This window comes from Typopeltis vanoorti, chromosome 25 (assembly GCF_054136105.1).
Source record: "Typopeltis vanoorti isolate ZY-2024b chromosome 25, IOZ_Tvanoo_1.0, whole genome shotgun sequence".
Lineage (NCBI taxonomy): Eukaryota > Metazoa > Arthropoda > Arachnida > Uropygi > Thelyphonidae > Typopeltis > Typopeltis vanoorti.
The window spans coordinates 41,372,058-41,389,239 of record NC_143573.1 but is presented as its reverse complement, the minus strand read 5'-3'; the positions used below and the strand labels follow the sequence as shown (position 1 = coordinate 41,389,239).

Genomic DNA, 17,182 nt, shown 5'->3' with positions numbered 1-17,182 from the left:
GATTGCTATAATATTGAGATGGAAGCTGACCTGCAGAGATAAAAGAGTTATCACTCCATTGTATAAGAGCCTGATCAGATCACTATTGTTCTCAAATTTGGTCCCCAGGATTTGACTGGGATAAATTAAGTTTGGAAAGGGTACAGAGGCAGATGGCAAAGATGCCTTCAAGACCGTACAATGTTAGTTATGAGGATCGGCTGAGAGAATGTGTACTGCAGAGTTTGGTAGGTAGAAGAAGTAGAGGTGATATGATTGAGACTTTTAAACTCTTGAGAGGTAGTTACAGGGTTGACACTGGGGAGTTCTTTCGCTTAATGGAACAGCAGGAAGGAGAGATGACAAGGACCATCTCTGGAAGTTGCAAAAGGAATCTTCGAGGAATGGTTTTTTTGCATGGAGGGTGGTTGAACCATGGAATGCATTGCTTGATAGAGTGGTGAAAGGAAGAATGGTTAATGAGTTCAAGGAGTGGTATGATACACTCTGTGTTTTCTAGGGAAGATTTCCCATGATGAGTCTTTTGATTTCCCCACTCATACACTCTCTTCAAGTCACTCTGTAAGGCCACAACATCTGCTTGACTCTGTATTGTTCTCCCCAGTTTTGCATCATCTGCAAACATTTGCATATTATCAGTGAAACCTATCCTAATATCATTAATATACAAATTGAACAACAATGGTCTCAATACATATCCCTGAGGCACACCACTAGTGACTTTCCTCTTTTGGGATACTACACCCCTATATGCAACTTTCTGATATGTATCTGACAGCCAGTCACAGATTGTTATTACTATTATTATTATTATTATTACCCAAGACCTCATGGAGTCAAAGACTCATCTGGGAGGTCCTTTTATCACACACACATCTCATCATACTGTGTCTTAAACACACTCAAACTCCTTGCAGACACCACAATTTCAGGATCATTCACAACTCTGCACGAAAAAAACCTGCCTCTCACTCCCCTACTCACACCCTCTTTATACAGTTTCCAGGGATGACCTCTGGTTCTCCCCTGATCTACCACTATTCTCTGTAGAACTTCTCCACCATTGATCTTATAACAACCCCTTACCAACTTGTAAGTCTCTATCATATCTCCCCTCTTCCTTCTCTCCACCAGACTCTGCAAATTACATCTTCTCAATCTTTCCTCATACTCAACATTCCAGAGGTCAGAAACTACCTTAGTCAGTCGCCTTTGGACCTTTCCAACATTTCTTCATCCTTCTAAAAATCCGGTGACCAATTCTGGGCACACCAACTCAATAGTCTGTTATCCAATCCAATCTGTTTCAATTAATTTAAGAGTTCGTTGTGTGGCAGTCTATCAAAAGTCTTTGCAAAATCCAAGTACACCACAGTATATGCATCACCCTTGTTTAAGATATTTGTCACCTTGTTATAATACATAAGTAAGTTAGTAAAACATGATCTCCCTTCAACAAGCCCATGCTGATAACCACAGAGAATACTGGTGTTATCAACCATTTCATCCTTCTCACCAATCTCTGTAGTATTTTTCCCCACAACTCCAGATATAAAGATTGGCCTATAATTTGAAGTTACAGCCTTATCACCACGATTATGCAGTGAAACAATTTTACCTTCCTTCCACTTCCTTTGAACTTGTGCTGTTGTAAGATTCTTATTAAACAAGGATGCCAATGCTACTGCCAATTGCCTGGAACATTCCCTTAAGATATGTGGTGATATGTCAACAAATCCTGTTGTTTTATTGACATCAAGGTTATTTTTTCCTCAAATACCTTCTGTCCACTCGTAATTAATTCATCCTCTCCTGTATCCTGTACCCTTTAGTTCCTCGTGATTCCACCCTGATCAGGATGAAACAGCCTTATAAATTGTTCACTGAATACTTCAACATAGTTGAAGTATTCAGTGAACAATTTATAAGGGTGTTTAGTATTCAGTGAACAGTGAAGCAGTTACCATTCTACCATTTTCATCCATTATTAAACCTATATTAATATCATTAATATACAAATTGAACAACAATGGTCCCCAATACAGGTCTCTGAGGCACACCACTAGTGACTTTCCTCTTTTGGGATTCTACACTGCCATATACAACTTTCAATAGAGATTGAGGGAGTAAGGGGATGAAGGGTAGATTTTTTTGCATGAAGAGTTGTAGGTGATTGGAATGCATTGTCTGAGAATGTAGAGTGCAGAGACAGTGAATGCAATTAAGTTGAGGTATGATGAGCTGCACGTGTGAGAGTGGGACCTTTCATGATGATTCTCTTGACTCCATTGAGGTCTATTGATTCTTACTTACTTACTTAAACCTCCTCTTCTGTTTTTATGTTGTCAAGGTTTTTCCAACTATTCTTGGCTTTTGCAACTGTAACTCGAGGATGAGGTGGTTAGCCCTATGTGTCTTTTGTCTGTAGATGCATGTGTTCGTGGGGCTGTTTGCCTGTTCTGGTGGAACGATAAACCCGAGTTTCCTGGTGAAAAAATCCCCTACCTAACTCACTTTCATCAAAAGAGACCAGATAAAGGTTCCTCATGTCACTGACGGGATCGAACCCAAGTCTTTCTGACTAAAGGGCTTCATCTATATTGACTGAGCTATGGAGGCTTGAGGTCTATTGATAATAATAGTAATAATAATTCATCAATATGGTAAGATGGTAATATCATCTTACCGTAATCATTCTTCCTTTTGGCAAATTTCTGAAAAACTCTTTGGGGTTTGTCTTAGCCTGATTTGCTAATTTCTACTCATACTGAGTACATTTTTGAGTAAAAATGACTAACTGAGTCATCTTCTTCGCCTCCTCTGTATACTCCTCACATTTCTACTCATACTGTAGTTTTGAGTAGAAATGACCAACTGAGTCATCTTCCCGGCCTCCTCTTTATACTCCTCATGCTATCGATAGCCACCATTATTCATCTTGCACTGCCTCCACAGTATCCTATTTTTCCAAATTTCGTGTTTAATTCCTTTATTCATCCATTTGATACCTACTTTATTCATCCATTTGATACCTACTTTATTCAGCCTTTTGACCTTCAGAATGGTTTCATACTTCAATGTTGTTAAGTATCTTTTGGTCAGTTCTCATGCATAATTTATATACCTCTTGCTTAACACCTCATGCCATGCTGTAGCTATAAGCTGTCTCCTAATATTTTCTTAATCACCAGTCTTGTGATTCCACATATATCCTTTCCTCACAGGTCTTCATATGGCTGAGGAAGTGTGAAACATTATTCACAATCACATCCTCTGATGAAATTATATCTAAAACTCTCAATCCTCATGTTCCCTCCTTTGCATACTGCTTAAGATAATTGTTTCTCAAGAACTCAAATTCATTTTCCTTATTCCCAAATGCTATCTCTTCATTCTAATCTATACTGCCATAATTGATATCATCCATAATAATCATCCTTCCTTTGTTCACTAACCTGAGTTACCTGCACATTTCTTCATTACCACCTTCCATATCCCTGGTGTATAGCAGCATCTGACTAAATATCTCTTCCTGTCATCCTCCACCTCACACCATGCTAACTGAGAACCGTTGTCACTATGTACATCTCGCATCTACACTTTGTGCAGATGTTGGCTGCTATAATTTGGCTGATGTCATCAACAGTACTCCTCTCTCCCTTCTTTCCTCACAAAACATCATACGCTTCCATTTTTATTTCTGTCAGGATATCATCATTATTCAACTATTTTTCACTTATTTCAACTTTTGGGCAAATAAATGCAATCAACAAAACTATTTTCATCTCCCTTATTTTTAATGCTCCTGGCATTTGTAAATACACATCAGTTCACTTTTAGGTCTATAACTGTACTATCCATACCACTTGTGGGTTGTAATTGCCCTACACCTAACCATTTCAGATTGCCTTTATCACTACTTACCTTATCTATCTCTTCAGACTCAACTACATCCCATCCCATTCCCATATTGACCATCTTCATACACACATTCACTCCTACTACTTCCAACATCTACTCTCCTTATGCTGTCTCTCCCTTCCACCCCTGACACTCCCCTCCATGTCCCTGTCCATCTTGCATTCCCGTACTATCATTATCACTTATAGTACTACTATTCTCATTTACAATCACTTCAATCTCACCAGTTCTTTTCTCACAATCATTTGCTTCATTTATTACTTCCTCTGCTCTCTTGCTCACATCACTTATTGTTCCTTTTTGCAGCAAAAGTTTCTCTAACTGACTCACATCAAATCCATTCCAATGCAACCCATCACTTTTATACATTTCCATCCTTGCTTCAAATTCCTTGCACACATTCACAAACTTTACTCCCTTCTCCTCACACAGCTCTGCCAACAAACCGTTCATGATCCCTGTTCTCCATATCAACTTGTTTGTTTAGTGGGTTATGATGGCCCTGTACCAAATATTTTCTTGTCATCATTCTTTACATTTCCAAGCCTGTAATAACATCCCACTAAATATCTCATTCTCTCTATTCCTGCTAAACACTGTACTGCCTCAAAACCACTTCTACTATTTATTCCTCTTGCATCTCCACTTTGGGCATATACATTTATTCTGTTATCATCAGAGCACCTGCCCTCTGCTCTTGCTCTTCCAATGTTATGGTGTTCTTCCATTTCTATTTCTGTCAGTACATCATTCCCATTCAACCATGTTTCACTTATATCAGTGATGTGTGTGTGCAAATCAACTGAATCAGTGATCCCCTCATTTTTGATGTATCTGTATCATCATCATTATTATTATTATTACCCAAGACACCATGGAGTCAAAGACTCATCTAGGAGGTCCTTTTATCAAACACACAGCTCATCATACCGTGCTTTAAACACACTCAAATTCTCTACCGACACCACACTCTCAGGCCAGGCATTCCAATAATTCACAACTCTGCATGAAAAAAACCTGCTTCTCACTCCCCTACTCACACCCTCTTTATACAGTTTCAGGGATGGCCTCTGGTTCTCCCCTGATCTCCCACTAATTTCTGTAGAACCTCTCCAGCATTGATCCTATAACTATCCCTCAACAACTTGTAGGTCTCTATCATATCTCTCCTCCTCCTCCTCCTCCTGTCCACCAGACTCTGCAAGTTGCATCATCTCAATCTTTCCTCACACTCGATTCCAGAGGTTAAAAGCTAATCATCATCTGTTCTTTTTTCATCAAGACCTGGCTGTTCACTCTGCATTAGAGGCAATCTCTTCTTTACATCGATTCATACATACATTTACAACTCCTTCCAACATACATGCATCCTAAGGGAGACTTTCAGTGAATTTGTTATTTTGGAAAAAACCCTCAGTTACAGTGAACTTATTGAACATTTAGCTTGTAATGAAAATTACACAAGGATCATATGTTTTGTTACAAACTCAAAAAATTTTATGTTAAAATTTCATTTTCTAAAATGGTAGGTTTCAATTAATGTAGTATTTTTACTTATGAAATTTGGCATATAAATTTTTTTTGAACATAATGCCTTTAATACATATTTCTAATAAATACACTGTGTATGTAAACACTGATTTGTTTCTGTAACAGTTTCTAGTTCAGATATAGAGAATAACCAGAATGCTCCCTTCTCATCAAGTGAAGATAATATGACACCTAGAAGAACAGAATGTTTATCATTCCATCAATCTGTGACTTCTGGATGTGGTGACTCTAGTTATTATTCTGGAAAACCGCCTTATACTTACACTGAACTTATTGAACTGGCATTAAAAGATCAAGGAGAACTAACTGTTTCTGGAATATATAAATGGCTCATGTAAGTATTTACAGTGTAATTTTTTATACACTGATTGAAAGTTTAAAACCTCTAAAATTTATGGATATAGAATTTGGTAAAGTGATAAAGCTACTGACATTTCTTTTAAATGACAAATTGTAGTATAAACTACAATTTGTCATTTAAAAGAAATGTCAGTAACAAAGTGGAGCAAGAAGATTACTCAGTAATACATAAATAACATAAGTTTGAGTTTAACTTAAAAATGACTGATAACTGATTTCTGTTTGTACTTTCTCAAGTTTTTGAGAATTGAGAATTAAAGATATGTGTCAACTAAACAGGGTCCCATAGAAACATCTGTGAGGTAGAGAGCCGATTATGGTGTCATGATCATGTGTTTAGTAGGGGGATGATATGTCAGTATGGAGTCATTAATCAGTAACTGATTTCTGCTTGTACTTTCTCAGGTTTTTGAGAATTGTAGAATTAAAGATATGTTTCAACTAAACAGGGTCCCATAGAAACACCAAAACATGGAAACATGAAGTAGAGAGCAGATTATGGTGTCATGATCATGTGTTTAGTAGGGGGATGATATGTCAGTGTGGAGTCATTAATCAGTCTGATTTTCCCTGTTGAACATTATTTAGGAGTTTTTAAAATTATTATTAATATGATTATTACTGAACTACCATGGATTTAAAAATTCATTTGCAGGAAGTCCTTATTAAATGCCACAAAATCTAGTCTCTTGAATCTTAGATTCATATAACATATGCACACTCACTATCCTTCCAACTTTTCACCTCATAGTTCTCCATGCAAAAGCCCACTCCAGAGTCTTGGAACATATCCTTCTCCTCTTCTCATTTAAGACATTCTCTCCAATACACAACTACAACATGTATATAGAAGCTAACGACTTCACATCACTTGCCTTAGCATCCCATAAGGCGAAGCACATATCCTTGTAGACATGTATAATGCAATGATTATTCGATCTTTGTTGAAGTCTCGTCAAAGACCAGACAGAGCCAGACCTAGAGGTGATACTAAGGTCGAAGTAATGCAGAAATGATGTGAAGTCATTAGTTTCTATATACGAGTTGCCCCAGTCCTGAAGATACTTCAGGTGCAAACTTTGTTTGCTTACACTTGGATAAAGGATTAAACCAAGTATATAATTTCTTGGTATCTTTAATTTATAGTATAACCAAGTGTAAAAACTTCCGACTATCTATAATCCAGAGAATTTTAATAATAAGGTGTGACACTTTTTTGGCTACTCGTATATGAAAATATGACTTCTGCATCACTTCAACCTTAGTATCACCTCTGAGTCTGGCTCTCACTGATGAGACCTCAATAAATGTCAAAACCAGTCTGAGTAGTGATCCTTCCTATAATGCATAGCATTATACATGCCCTGTCCACAAGGATATGTACTTTGCATTATGGAATACTAAGGCAAGTGATGTGAAGTCGTTAGCTTCTATATACGAGTTGACCCAGTCCTGAAAATACTTAAGGTGCAAACTTTGTTTGCTTACACATGGATAAAGGATTAAACCAAATGTATAATTTCTTGGTATCTTTATTATTATTATTCAGGCCTCCATGGAGTCAAGAGATTCATCCTGAGAGGTCCTTCCTAATAAACACAAAGTTTATCATACCACTCCTTGAACTCATTGACTGTTCTTGCTCTCACCACTCTATCAGGCAATGCATTCCATTGTTGCATCACCCCCCACGCAAAGAACCCACTCCTCACCCTCTTGCTCACAGCTTCCTTTTTTACTTTCCAGGAATGGCCTCTTGTCATCACTCCTTCCCGCTGTTCCACCAAGTTAAAGAACTCCCCAGTGTCCACCCTGCCTCTCAACAGTTTAAAAGTCTCCATATCACCTCTCTCTCCTTCTATCCATCAAACTCTGCAGTCCAGTTAATTTATCCCCTGCAAATCCTGGGGACCAAATTTGAGAATAATAGTCTAAGCGTGGTCTTATCAGGGTCTTATACAATGGAATAATAACTCTTTTATCTCCGCAGATCAGCGTCCTTCTCAGTATTGCAGCAATCCTCTGGGTTACCTTCACCACCTTTGCTATATGTTCCCTGAATTTTAGTTTTCTATCAGTCATCACCCCCAGATCTCTTGTCTCCCCTACTTCCTCCAGTACAGCTTCTCCAATCGAGTATGCAGTCTCCCATCGATGTATCCCAAACTTCAAGACTTTACATTTTGATGCATTAAACTGATTCTGCCATTCATTTTCCCATCTGTCTAATTTATTCAAATCCTCTTGCAGGGCTGCCATATCTGCACTATTACTAATAACCCTTCCCAGCTTCACATCATCTGCAAACAAATTTAATTTACACAACAACTGTTTGACATTTCTCAGATATCTGGTCTCCTAGCCAAACTTTTAATCAGTTTATTGAAACTTGAATATCATTCTGGCCTGGTTAACCAAGTGGTTTAGTGTGTCTACTCTCCAAACAACAGATTGCAGGTTCAAATTTCACCATTTAATTGAAATATTTACAATTAAATCATTTTCACTGTGGTTTATACGTGTTTCTTCTAATTAATTAATCACCAGCATGGATGTTTGTCTTTAGGTGGGAGATGCATTTCATCACCTAGTGTGAGACCACTGCCCCACTTCTCGGAGGCCTGAAGTGAAAAAAGTTGTATGTTTGGTATCTAGAGTAGCAATTCCAGACCAGGTAAAAATTTGTTTGCAGATGATGTGAAGCTGGGAAGGATTATTAGTAATAGGGCAGATGTGGCAGCCCTGCAAGAGGATTTGAATAAATTAGACAAAATATACAAGACAAAAAAAAGAAAAATTAGTCCAGCCATGATAGGCACATAAAAAATATCCCCTTATTAGCCACTGTTGTCACTTTCATATAAAATATGACTTGATTAATAAAATAGAAACATTCTTTTAAGATGATTCTGTGGTCTCAATGAAGGCATAAAAAAATAGACACATTGTCTATTTTTTTTTTATGGTACACATTGTCTCCCAGCCTGCCACCAACTAATGACTACATTATATGTAGCATGGTAGAAGATTTTGTAACATGCTACACATCCCATTGATTAAAAATGTGGTCAGTGAGGAATAGGAATGTGTGCATTAAATATAGACAGTGGGGAGGTATTGTGTGACTTGAGTAGCTGCTGAGGTAGTGAGTTAGAAACAGATGGGTGCTAACATGTACTCATATCTACTCGTAGATATAAGTAGCATGTTAGAGGGTGAAGAGAATGTGAAAGAGGTGTCGATGGATTTGACCTTGGATGATGTGGTGGCAGAGGGAGGTGTTTTGACAGATAGCTGTGATTGTGCTAGTGAATGTTAGGTGAAAGCAGGATATGTGGAGAGAGAAATAGAACTACTGAGAAAGGAAATGGAAGGCATGAAAACTAAGTTGAGGAGGGTGAATGAAGAGATTATGAGACTGTAGAGGTCAGCTAGTGCAAGAAGAATGAAAGTAGCTTTGAGAGAAGGGCATGAGAGAGCAAGGGAGAGAAGCTGAAAGAAATGGAAGAAAGTCAAGAGAGTGTGGGAGCAGGGGATAGAGAGATGAGAGAAAGGAGGGAAATTTGGAAAGAAAAGGGAAAGAATAAGCAGAAAAGGATGGGATACCACTGAGAGAAGAATTTTGCTTGTGAGGAGTGCAATATATGGTGGTTCAATGATTTGGGGGGGGTGCACAGAGCAGAGGAATGATAGACAGTGTGTCAGTGAAGCGAGATGAAAATATGGAAGTGATGATAGTGATAGTTGGCGTGAATGACCTGAGAGGTAGTGTTAGTCATGTGGTATGAGATTTTGATATCAACACTAGTGATAGAGAAATAGAAAAGTATGAGAAGGAAAATAGTAGGTGTCTTGTAGGTTGCGTCTTAAAAATAGCAAATTTTAAATGTTTTGAATTTCATATAGTAGAAGTATAATAGTTAAATTTAATAGTGTAGAAGTAGGGAGATTCTTGTTCCATTGTATAAGGCTTTGATTAGGCCGCACATGGACTATTGTGCCCAGATTTGGTCACCTGGTTTTCAGAAGATGTTGGAAAGGGTCCAAAGGCAACTGACTAAGGCAACTGGAATGTCGAGTATGAGAAAAGATTGAGAAGATGTAATTTGCAGAGTCTGGTGGACAGGAGGAAGAGGAGAGATATGATAAAGACCTATAAATTGGTAAGGAGTTGTTATAGGATCAATGCTGGAGAAGTTCTACAGAAAATAGTGGGAGATCAGGGGAGAATCAGAGGTCATCCCTGGAAACTGTATAAAGAGGGTGTGAGTAGGGGAGTGAGAGGCAGTTTTTTTCGTGCAGAGTTGTAAATGATTCGAATGCCTTGGCTGAGAGTGTGGTGTCTGCAAGGAGTTTGAGTGTGTTTAAGACACAGTATGATGAGCTGTGTGTGTGTGTGTGATAAAAGGACCTCCCAGATGATTCTTTGACTCCATGAGGTCTTGGGGTAATAATAATAATATGAGGCACATGCTCATTGTTTTCTCAATAATAATAAAAGCTGTGAGAAAATTGGAAATGATTTAGAGTATATTTAGGGGTTATAACAGTTAGTTTTTAATATTGCTTATCTCTCCCAATAAAATTATGTTTTCAGTGAAGTCAGTCATCTTGCTGGCAATGTCATTGAGAGCTGTTGTGGCTTTTTCATCTGTCATTCTACTTTGGAAGCTACAACAGTCCAATGGCGGCCATGCTTTTTGAAACCTATTGAACAGAAGTACTTCTGGACATGTGGAAAGGTGTAACTGAGAGCAGTACTATGGATTCCAGAGCTGTTTCAAGAATATGATGATGACAATGCAACCAAAACAGGTCTTTGTACATATTTCATTTGAAATGGATGCAAGCTCTATTTGTTGACTCACTGTTGGTGGAGAGTAGATACACTAAGCAACTTAGATAACCAGGCCAGCATGATATTCAACTTTCAAGAAACTGGTATGGACAGCACAGACAGCAAATGGGATTTGCTGGACAAATCTCATGAATTTGTTTGGTATATGGAAGGACAGCAAATCCGTGTTGTCCATCAAACATAATACCGTTGTTGTCAACCCAATTCTGGATCCTGATTCTCACCAGCTTTCCAACACTTTAACCACAACACCTGACACACAGACTAGCCTATAATTTGATGCTTGATTTCTGTCACCTCCTTTATGAAGCAGTACAATCTTGCCTTCCTTCCCTCCACTCTTTTGGAACTTGACCCAATGTAAGACTCATATTAAACAAATATGTCAAGGCAGATGTCACTTGCTGGCACATTCCCTCCAAATACACAGTTATATATCATCAAGTTCGCAGCCTTGCTAATATCAAGTTTGCTTAATTCCTCATATATCTCTTGCTCACTTACAGTTGTTCTCTCCTGCTTATCATTCACTGCTCTCGAACTGTCCATGATGTCGCATTCACAAGGATGAAAGACCTTGAACCAGTAATCTACTTGTTACAATAAGTTAACAGCAGCAGTGGATGTAGAAGATGGATACACAGGCTTCTCATAAATTGCTGCATGATAAGTTGATAGTCAAACTAGAGCTGTTGGGGTTGGACATTAGACTAGTTCATTGGATTGGAGATTAGCTGTCTGATTGGTATGAACAAGTTGTGTATGAGGGAGCAGTATCCCAGAAGAGGAAAGTCATTAGTGGTGTGCCTCAGGGAGTCTGTTTTAGGGCCACCACTGTTTAACCTGTTTTGATAATGATATTGAGGAGGATTTGTTGTGAATTTGGGACAAACTATGAGGAGCAGAGCAGATGTTATGACCTTACGAGAAGACTTGAATAGACTGAGTGAATGGGCATGGAAGCAGGGAAGCCAGTTCAATGTTGTGAAAAGTTAGGTTTTAAAATTTGGAAAACAAAGATGAGATGTTGAATTTACACTTGGTGGGGATAAATTGGAGGTGGTGGAAATAAGAGATTTTGGGATGATATGGTGGTTAAGGATCTAAAATTTAGAAGACATATTGCCAAAATTGTGAGGATAACACAATGAATTCTGTTCATTTATACATATTAGTCTACATGTAGCTTGATCAAGGCCTTATACAAGGTTACCATAACATCTTTGTTTCTGAATGTCACTGTCCTTCTCATTATTACTATAATCTGTTATGATGTTCTTACAGTTTACCTATGTTGCCTGGTAAATTTTAAGACCTTGTGCTTTGCAATATTGAGCTGTTAGCTCCACTCACTTACCCACGCACATAGTTTACTGAGATCCTCCTGCAAGGCCCTGACATCTGCTCTGCTTCTCATAGTACTTCCTAACTTTGGCTAACAGCTGCATATCTTCAGTAATCCAGTGCAATGTCATGTCATTAATGCATAAGTTAAACAATAATGCTATGCTCCCAAAACAGATTCCTGAAGTACTCTGCAAGTGACCTTTTTGTTTTAGGATCCACTATGCCATATACAATATTGATACTTATCAGATAGCCACTTACACATTCAACTCACTAGTCTCTTATCCAATCTCAGTTGTTTCAATTTAATTACCAGCTTGTCATGTGGCAGTCTATCAAAGGCCTTTGAAAAATCCAAGTATACCACAGTATATGCTTCTTTCTTGTCCATTGAATTTGTCACCTGGTTGTAATGCATAAGCAGATTGCTAAAGCATGACCTTTCTCCATTGCAAGACTCATTTTAAACAGGCATGCTAAAGGTGTCATTAACTCTCTAGAGCAGTGATTTTCAACCTTTTTCATAATATGGCACACCTAGACTAATTATTAAAATTCTGCGGCACACTAAAAATATATTCTTTTAATTTTTGATGATCTGGCAAAAAAAAAGGCATAATTTTGATTGATTTACACACACAAGATAAATAAATGTGCAAATTACGACATCTAGTGGGTCAAGCGCTACGAATGTGCTTTGAAGAGCTCCTGATTCAGATAAGTTTTACTAGGAATAATTAAGTATATATGCGTAATTGTTTAAGTAAGAGCGGCTGTAAACGTTGTACGCTACCGATATTATTAGTGTGGGGTTTTTTTTCTTGCTTAAACTAAATACGAAAACGTTAATATTAGACCTAGTAACCTGCAGAGAGAAAAAAATGGCGGCTGCATTGTCATTCCATGATTTTAATTTGGATTTCAGTAGGTTCGTTAAGTGTGAGGTCTGTTATATGTATTCCTTCGATTACATAAATGATTTGTGGATGTTTAGTGCGGATGGAAGAAGGGTGTGTGCGAAATGTGACCTGAACGAGGAATTGATGAATGCGAATATGAAGTTGATAACAGAAAGTGCTAGTACCGATTGTGTCGTGAGTGCACGTTTGAAAGAGGATGGCGGGAAAGACAGGCGAAAAAATGTTAAAAAATCAGGAAAAAAGAAAAAGAGCGATTTGACAACCGTAACGGATGTTAAAAGGGACGAAAGTGAGGCGGAAAGAAACGAAATTGAGAGAACGAATGAAAGTAGAAATGGCGTGGTGCAGAAATCGCAAGTAAAAAAAATCGAAAGAATGAATGATTGCGAAAAAAGAATGACTGATAGAGAAAGAGTTATGTCCATACAAGGTAGAGATGCAAGGGGGAAATGGGGCCAGTGGTTTTGAGGCAGTATGGTGTGAGATAGAGGTGAATAGATTCAAATACTTGGTGGGATGTTGTTATAGACCTGGTAATGTGGATGGTGGTGATAGTGAAATGTATAGTCAAATAAGCCAAGCAAATAAGAAAAGGATGATCATTATGGGTGATTTTAATTATGGCAATATAGATTGGAATGAAGAGATAGCAACTGGAAGTAAAGAAAATGAGTTTCTTGAGTTTTTGAGGGATAACTACCTCAGACAGTATGTAACAGAGGGCACAAGAGGATTAAGGGTCTTGGATTTGGTCATCTCATCGGAGGATGTAATTATCAATGAGGTATCAAATCATCCACCAATTGGCGAAAGTGACCATGAGGTGATTACTTGGGTGGTTGCCAGCAGTGCAAGGACCCCTGTGAAAAAAGGGTATATGTGGAACTACAAGGGGGGTGATTATGAAGAGCTCAGGAGACAGCTTGCAGGTGTAGCATGGAATGAGGAGTTAGCTGGAAAAGAGATCAATGCAGCTTGGGGGATTTTCAAAAAATATTTAGTGGATGCAATGTCTAAATGTATACCACGTGTGAGAAGGTTAAATAAGTTAGGTGTGAGATGGATGAATAAAGAGATTAAGCATGCAATACAGAGAAAAAGGGCATTGTGGAGGCAGCATAAGAGAAGTGGAAGTAACCAATTTCATGAGTTCTACAAAGACCAGGCAAGGAGAGTGACTTGGTTGGTGAGAGTAGCTAAAGAGAGGTATGAACAGCAGTTAGCTAATGAAGCTAAAAAGAATCCTAGGGAGTTCTTTCGATATGTAGCCAGCAAAAGAAAGAATGATTATGGAAGGATGACATTGATTGGAGGAAATGGTATAAAGACAGCTGTTGCAGAATGTGTGGTGGAGATACTTAATGAGCAGTTCATAAAGATCTTTCAATCTTGTGAATGTGACTTCATGGAGAGATTAAGAGCAGTTGATGATGGGGAGGAGAGACTGACTGTAAGTGAGCAAGAGGTGTTTGGGGAGTTGAGTAAACTAGATGTAAATAAAGCTGTGGGACTTGATAATATATCACCGCGTATTCTGAAGGAATGTGCCAGAGAGTTGACACCTGCCTTGACATATTTTTTTAATACGAGTCTTGCACTTGGTCAAGTCCCTAAAGAGTGGAAGGAGGGCAAGATTGTGCCACTTCATAAAGGAGGTGATCGAACTCAAGCATCAAACTATAGGCCTATCTGTGTGTCAGGTGTTGTGGTTAAGTTGTTGGAGAAGCTTGTGAGAACTAGGATCCAGAGTTGGGTTGACAACAATGGTATAATCTTTGATGGACAGCATGGATTTGCTAAAGGGAGGTCGTGTTTTAGTAATCTACTTACTTATTACAATAAAGTGACTGCTTCCTTGGACAGAGGAGAAGGATACACAGTAATATACTTGGATTTCGCAAAAGCTTTTGATAGAGTGCCTCATGATAAGTTGACAGTCAAACTAGAGCAGATGGGGTTGGATATTAGATTAGTGCATTGGATTGGAGACTGGCTATCTGATAGGTATCAACAAGTTGTGTATGGGGGTGCAATATCCAGGAAAAGGAAAGTCACTAGTGGAGTGCCTCAGGGATCTGTTTTAGGGCCATTACTATTTAACTTGTATATTAATGATATTGGCGAAGATTTGGATGGAGATATTCAGTTGTTTGCAGATGATGCAAAGTTGGGACGAACCATAAAGAGTAGTGAAGATGTTGTGGCCTTGCAAGAAGACTTGAATAAATTGAGTGATTGGGCAAGCAAATGGGGATGTGAGTTCAATGTTGCAAAATGTAAGGTTTTAAAATTTGGAAAACAAAGATGGGATGCAGAATTTATGCTTGGTGAAAATATATTGTTGGAAGTAGAGGAAATAAGAGATCTGGGAGTGATAGTGGATAAGGATCTAAAATTTAGGGGTCACATCGCCAAAATTGTGAAGACAACACAAAGACTTCTGGGAATGATGAGGAGGACACTGACATGTAGAAGTAGGGAGATTCTTGTTCCATTGTATAAGGCTTTGATTAGGCCACACATGGACTATTGTGCCCAGATTTGGTCACCTGGTTTTCAGAAGGATGAAGAGATGTTGGAAAGGGTCCAAAGGCGACTGACTAAGGTAGTTTCTGACCTCTGGAATGTCGAGTATGAGGAAAGATTGAAAAGATGTAATTTGCAGAGACTAGTGGAGAGAAGGAAGAGGGGAGATATGATAGAGACCTACAAGTTGGTAAGGGGTTGCTATAGGATCAATGGTGGAGAAGTTCTACAGCGAATAGTGGGAGATCAGGGGAGAACCAGAGGTCATCCCTGGAAACTGTATAAAGAGGGTGTGAGTAGGGGAGTGAGAGGCAGGTTTTTTTCGTGCAGAGTTGTGAATGATTGGAATGCCTTGCCTGAGAGTGTGGTGTCTGCAGGGAGTTTGAATGTGTTTAAGACCCGGTATGATGAGATGTGTGTGAGATAAAAGGACCTCCTAGATGAGTCTTTGACTCCATGAGGTCTTGTTTAATAATAATAATAATAATTTCTTTCAATTAATTTGTTTTCACAAATCTCGTGGCACACCTGAAGACCTCTCATGGCACACTGGTTGAAAATCGCTGCTCTAGAGCATTCCTTCAAGACATGTGCCAATATAATGTCAAGTCCTACTGCCTTAGTCAAGTTTAACATCAAGTTTACTTAATTCTTTGTATACTTTCTGCTCATTCACCATCAGTCTCTCCTCTACTATACTCTCTAAACTTTAGGTTTTCATGATGTTGTTGCTTATATGAGGATGAAATACATCGATAAACTGCTCATTGAATACTTGCCATAATTGAAATCACCCATAATGATCACCCTTCATTTGCACACTGAGCCAAGCTGCCTCAGTGTGCAAGTGGAGTACAGAGACATTTCTTTGTCTCTGAACTCCACATTTCCTAGCCTGTAGCAACACCCAACTAAATATCTGATTCTATCCACCTTCACCTTACACCATACTGTTTCAAAACCATTGTCACTTTTATCCCTTTGTATCTGAATCTTGTGTGGACATAACTCCCCTGCTATCATCAGCACTCCCCTTCCCTTCTTGCCTTTCCTATCCTCACAAAAAATCATCATATCCTTCCATTTCTTTTCCTGTTAAGATATCACTCTCATCCAACCCTGTTTCAAACTGTTTTCACTTATTCTGACCATCAGCGGTACTTAAATTTATTTAGTATCTCTTATGACATTATAACAGTATGTGCCCTTTATTTCTGAGGTCACATGTTTGTAATACATCAGTTGTTATTTATCTAGAAAAGAATACCACGTAAAAAATTATATAGAATATCATGAAATGAAATAAAAGTTTATGAGAATGAGTTTTATAGTGTATGTACTGGTGAATTATTTAACTTATATATTGAATGCTTATGAAAATAAGATATATAAGTAAAGATTATTATCATGTTTCAAAAATATTTTCAGAGATCAGTTTCCATTTTATAAAGCTTCAGATGACAGGTGGAAGGTAATATTAATATTTCTTAAATTTATTGTAATTTATGAATTTAATTTTTATTTTATTTTTTTAACAAAGACTAAACACGTTTTTTTATCCTAATATAACACAGTAGTTATGTCGTAGAGCCTCTAGTTCAGTCAGTATAGACGAAGTCCTTTGGTCAGAAAGACCTGGGTTCGATTCCCATCAGTGATGTGAGGAACCTTTATCTGGTTTCTTTTGACTAAAGGTGAG

General features: G+C 38.2%; 1 protein-coding gene across 2 annotated transcripts in view; it reads left to right on the top strand.

The window, feature by feature from the left end:
- LOC150092684 (uncharacterized) overlaps nt 1-17,182 on the top strand; it is a 160,407-nt gene that overhangs the window by 27,755 nt on the left and 115,470 nt on the right. For both annotated transcript variants that reach the window (XM_090414637.1, XM_090414636.1), the window contains exons 2-3: nt 5,578-5,806; nt 16,912-16,954. In XM_090414637.1, the coding sequence (XP_090270763.1) occupies nt 5,578-5,806; nt 16,912-16,954 (272 nt within the window). The remainder of the gene's footprint in view (nt 1-5,577; nt 5,807-16,911; nt 16,955-17,182) is intronic.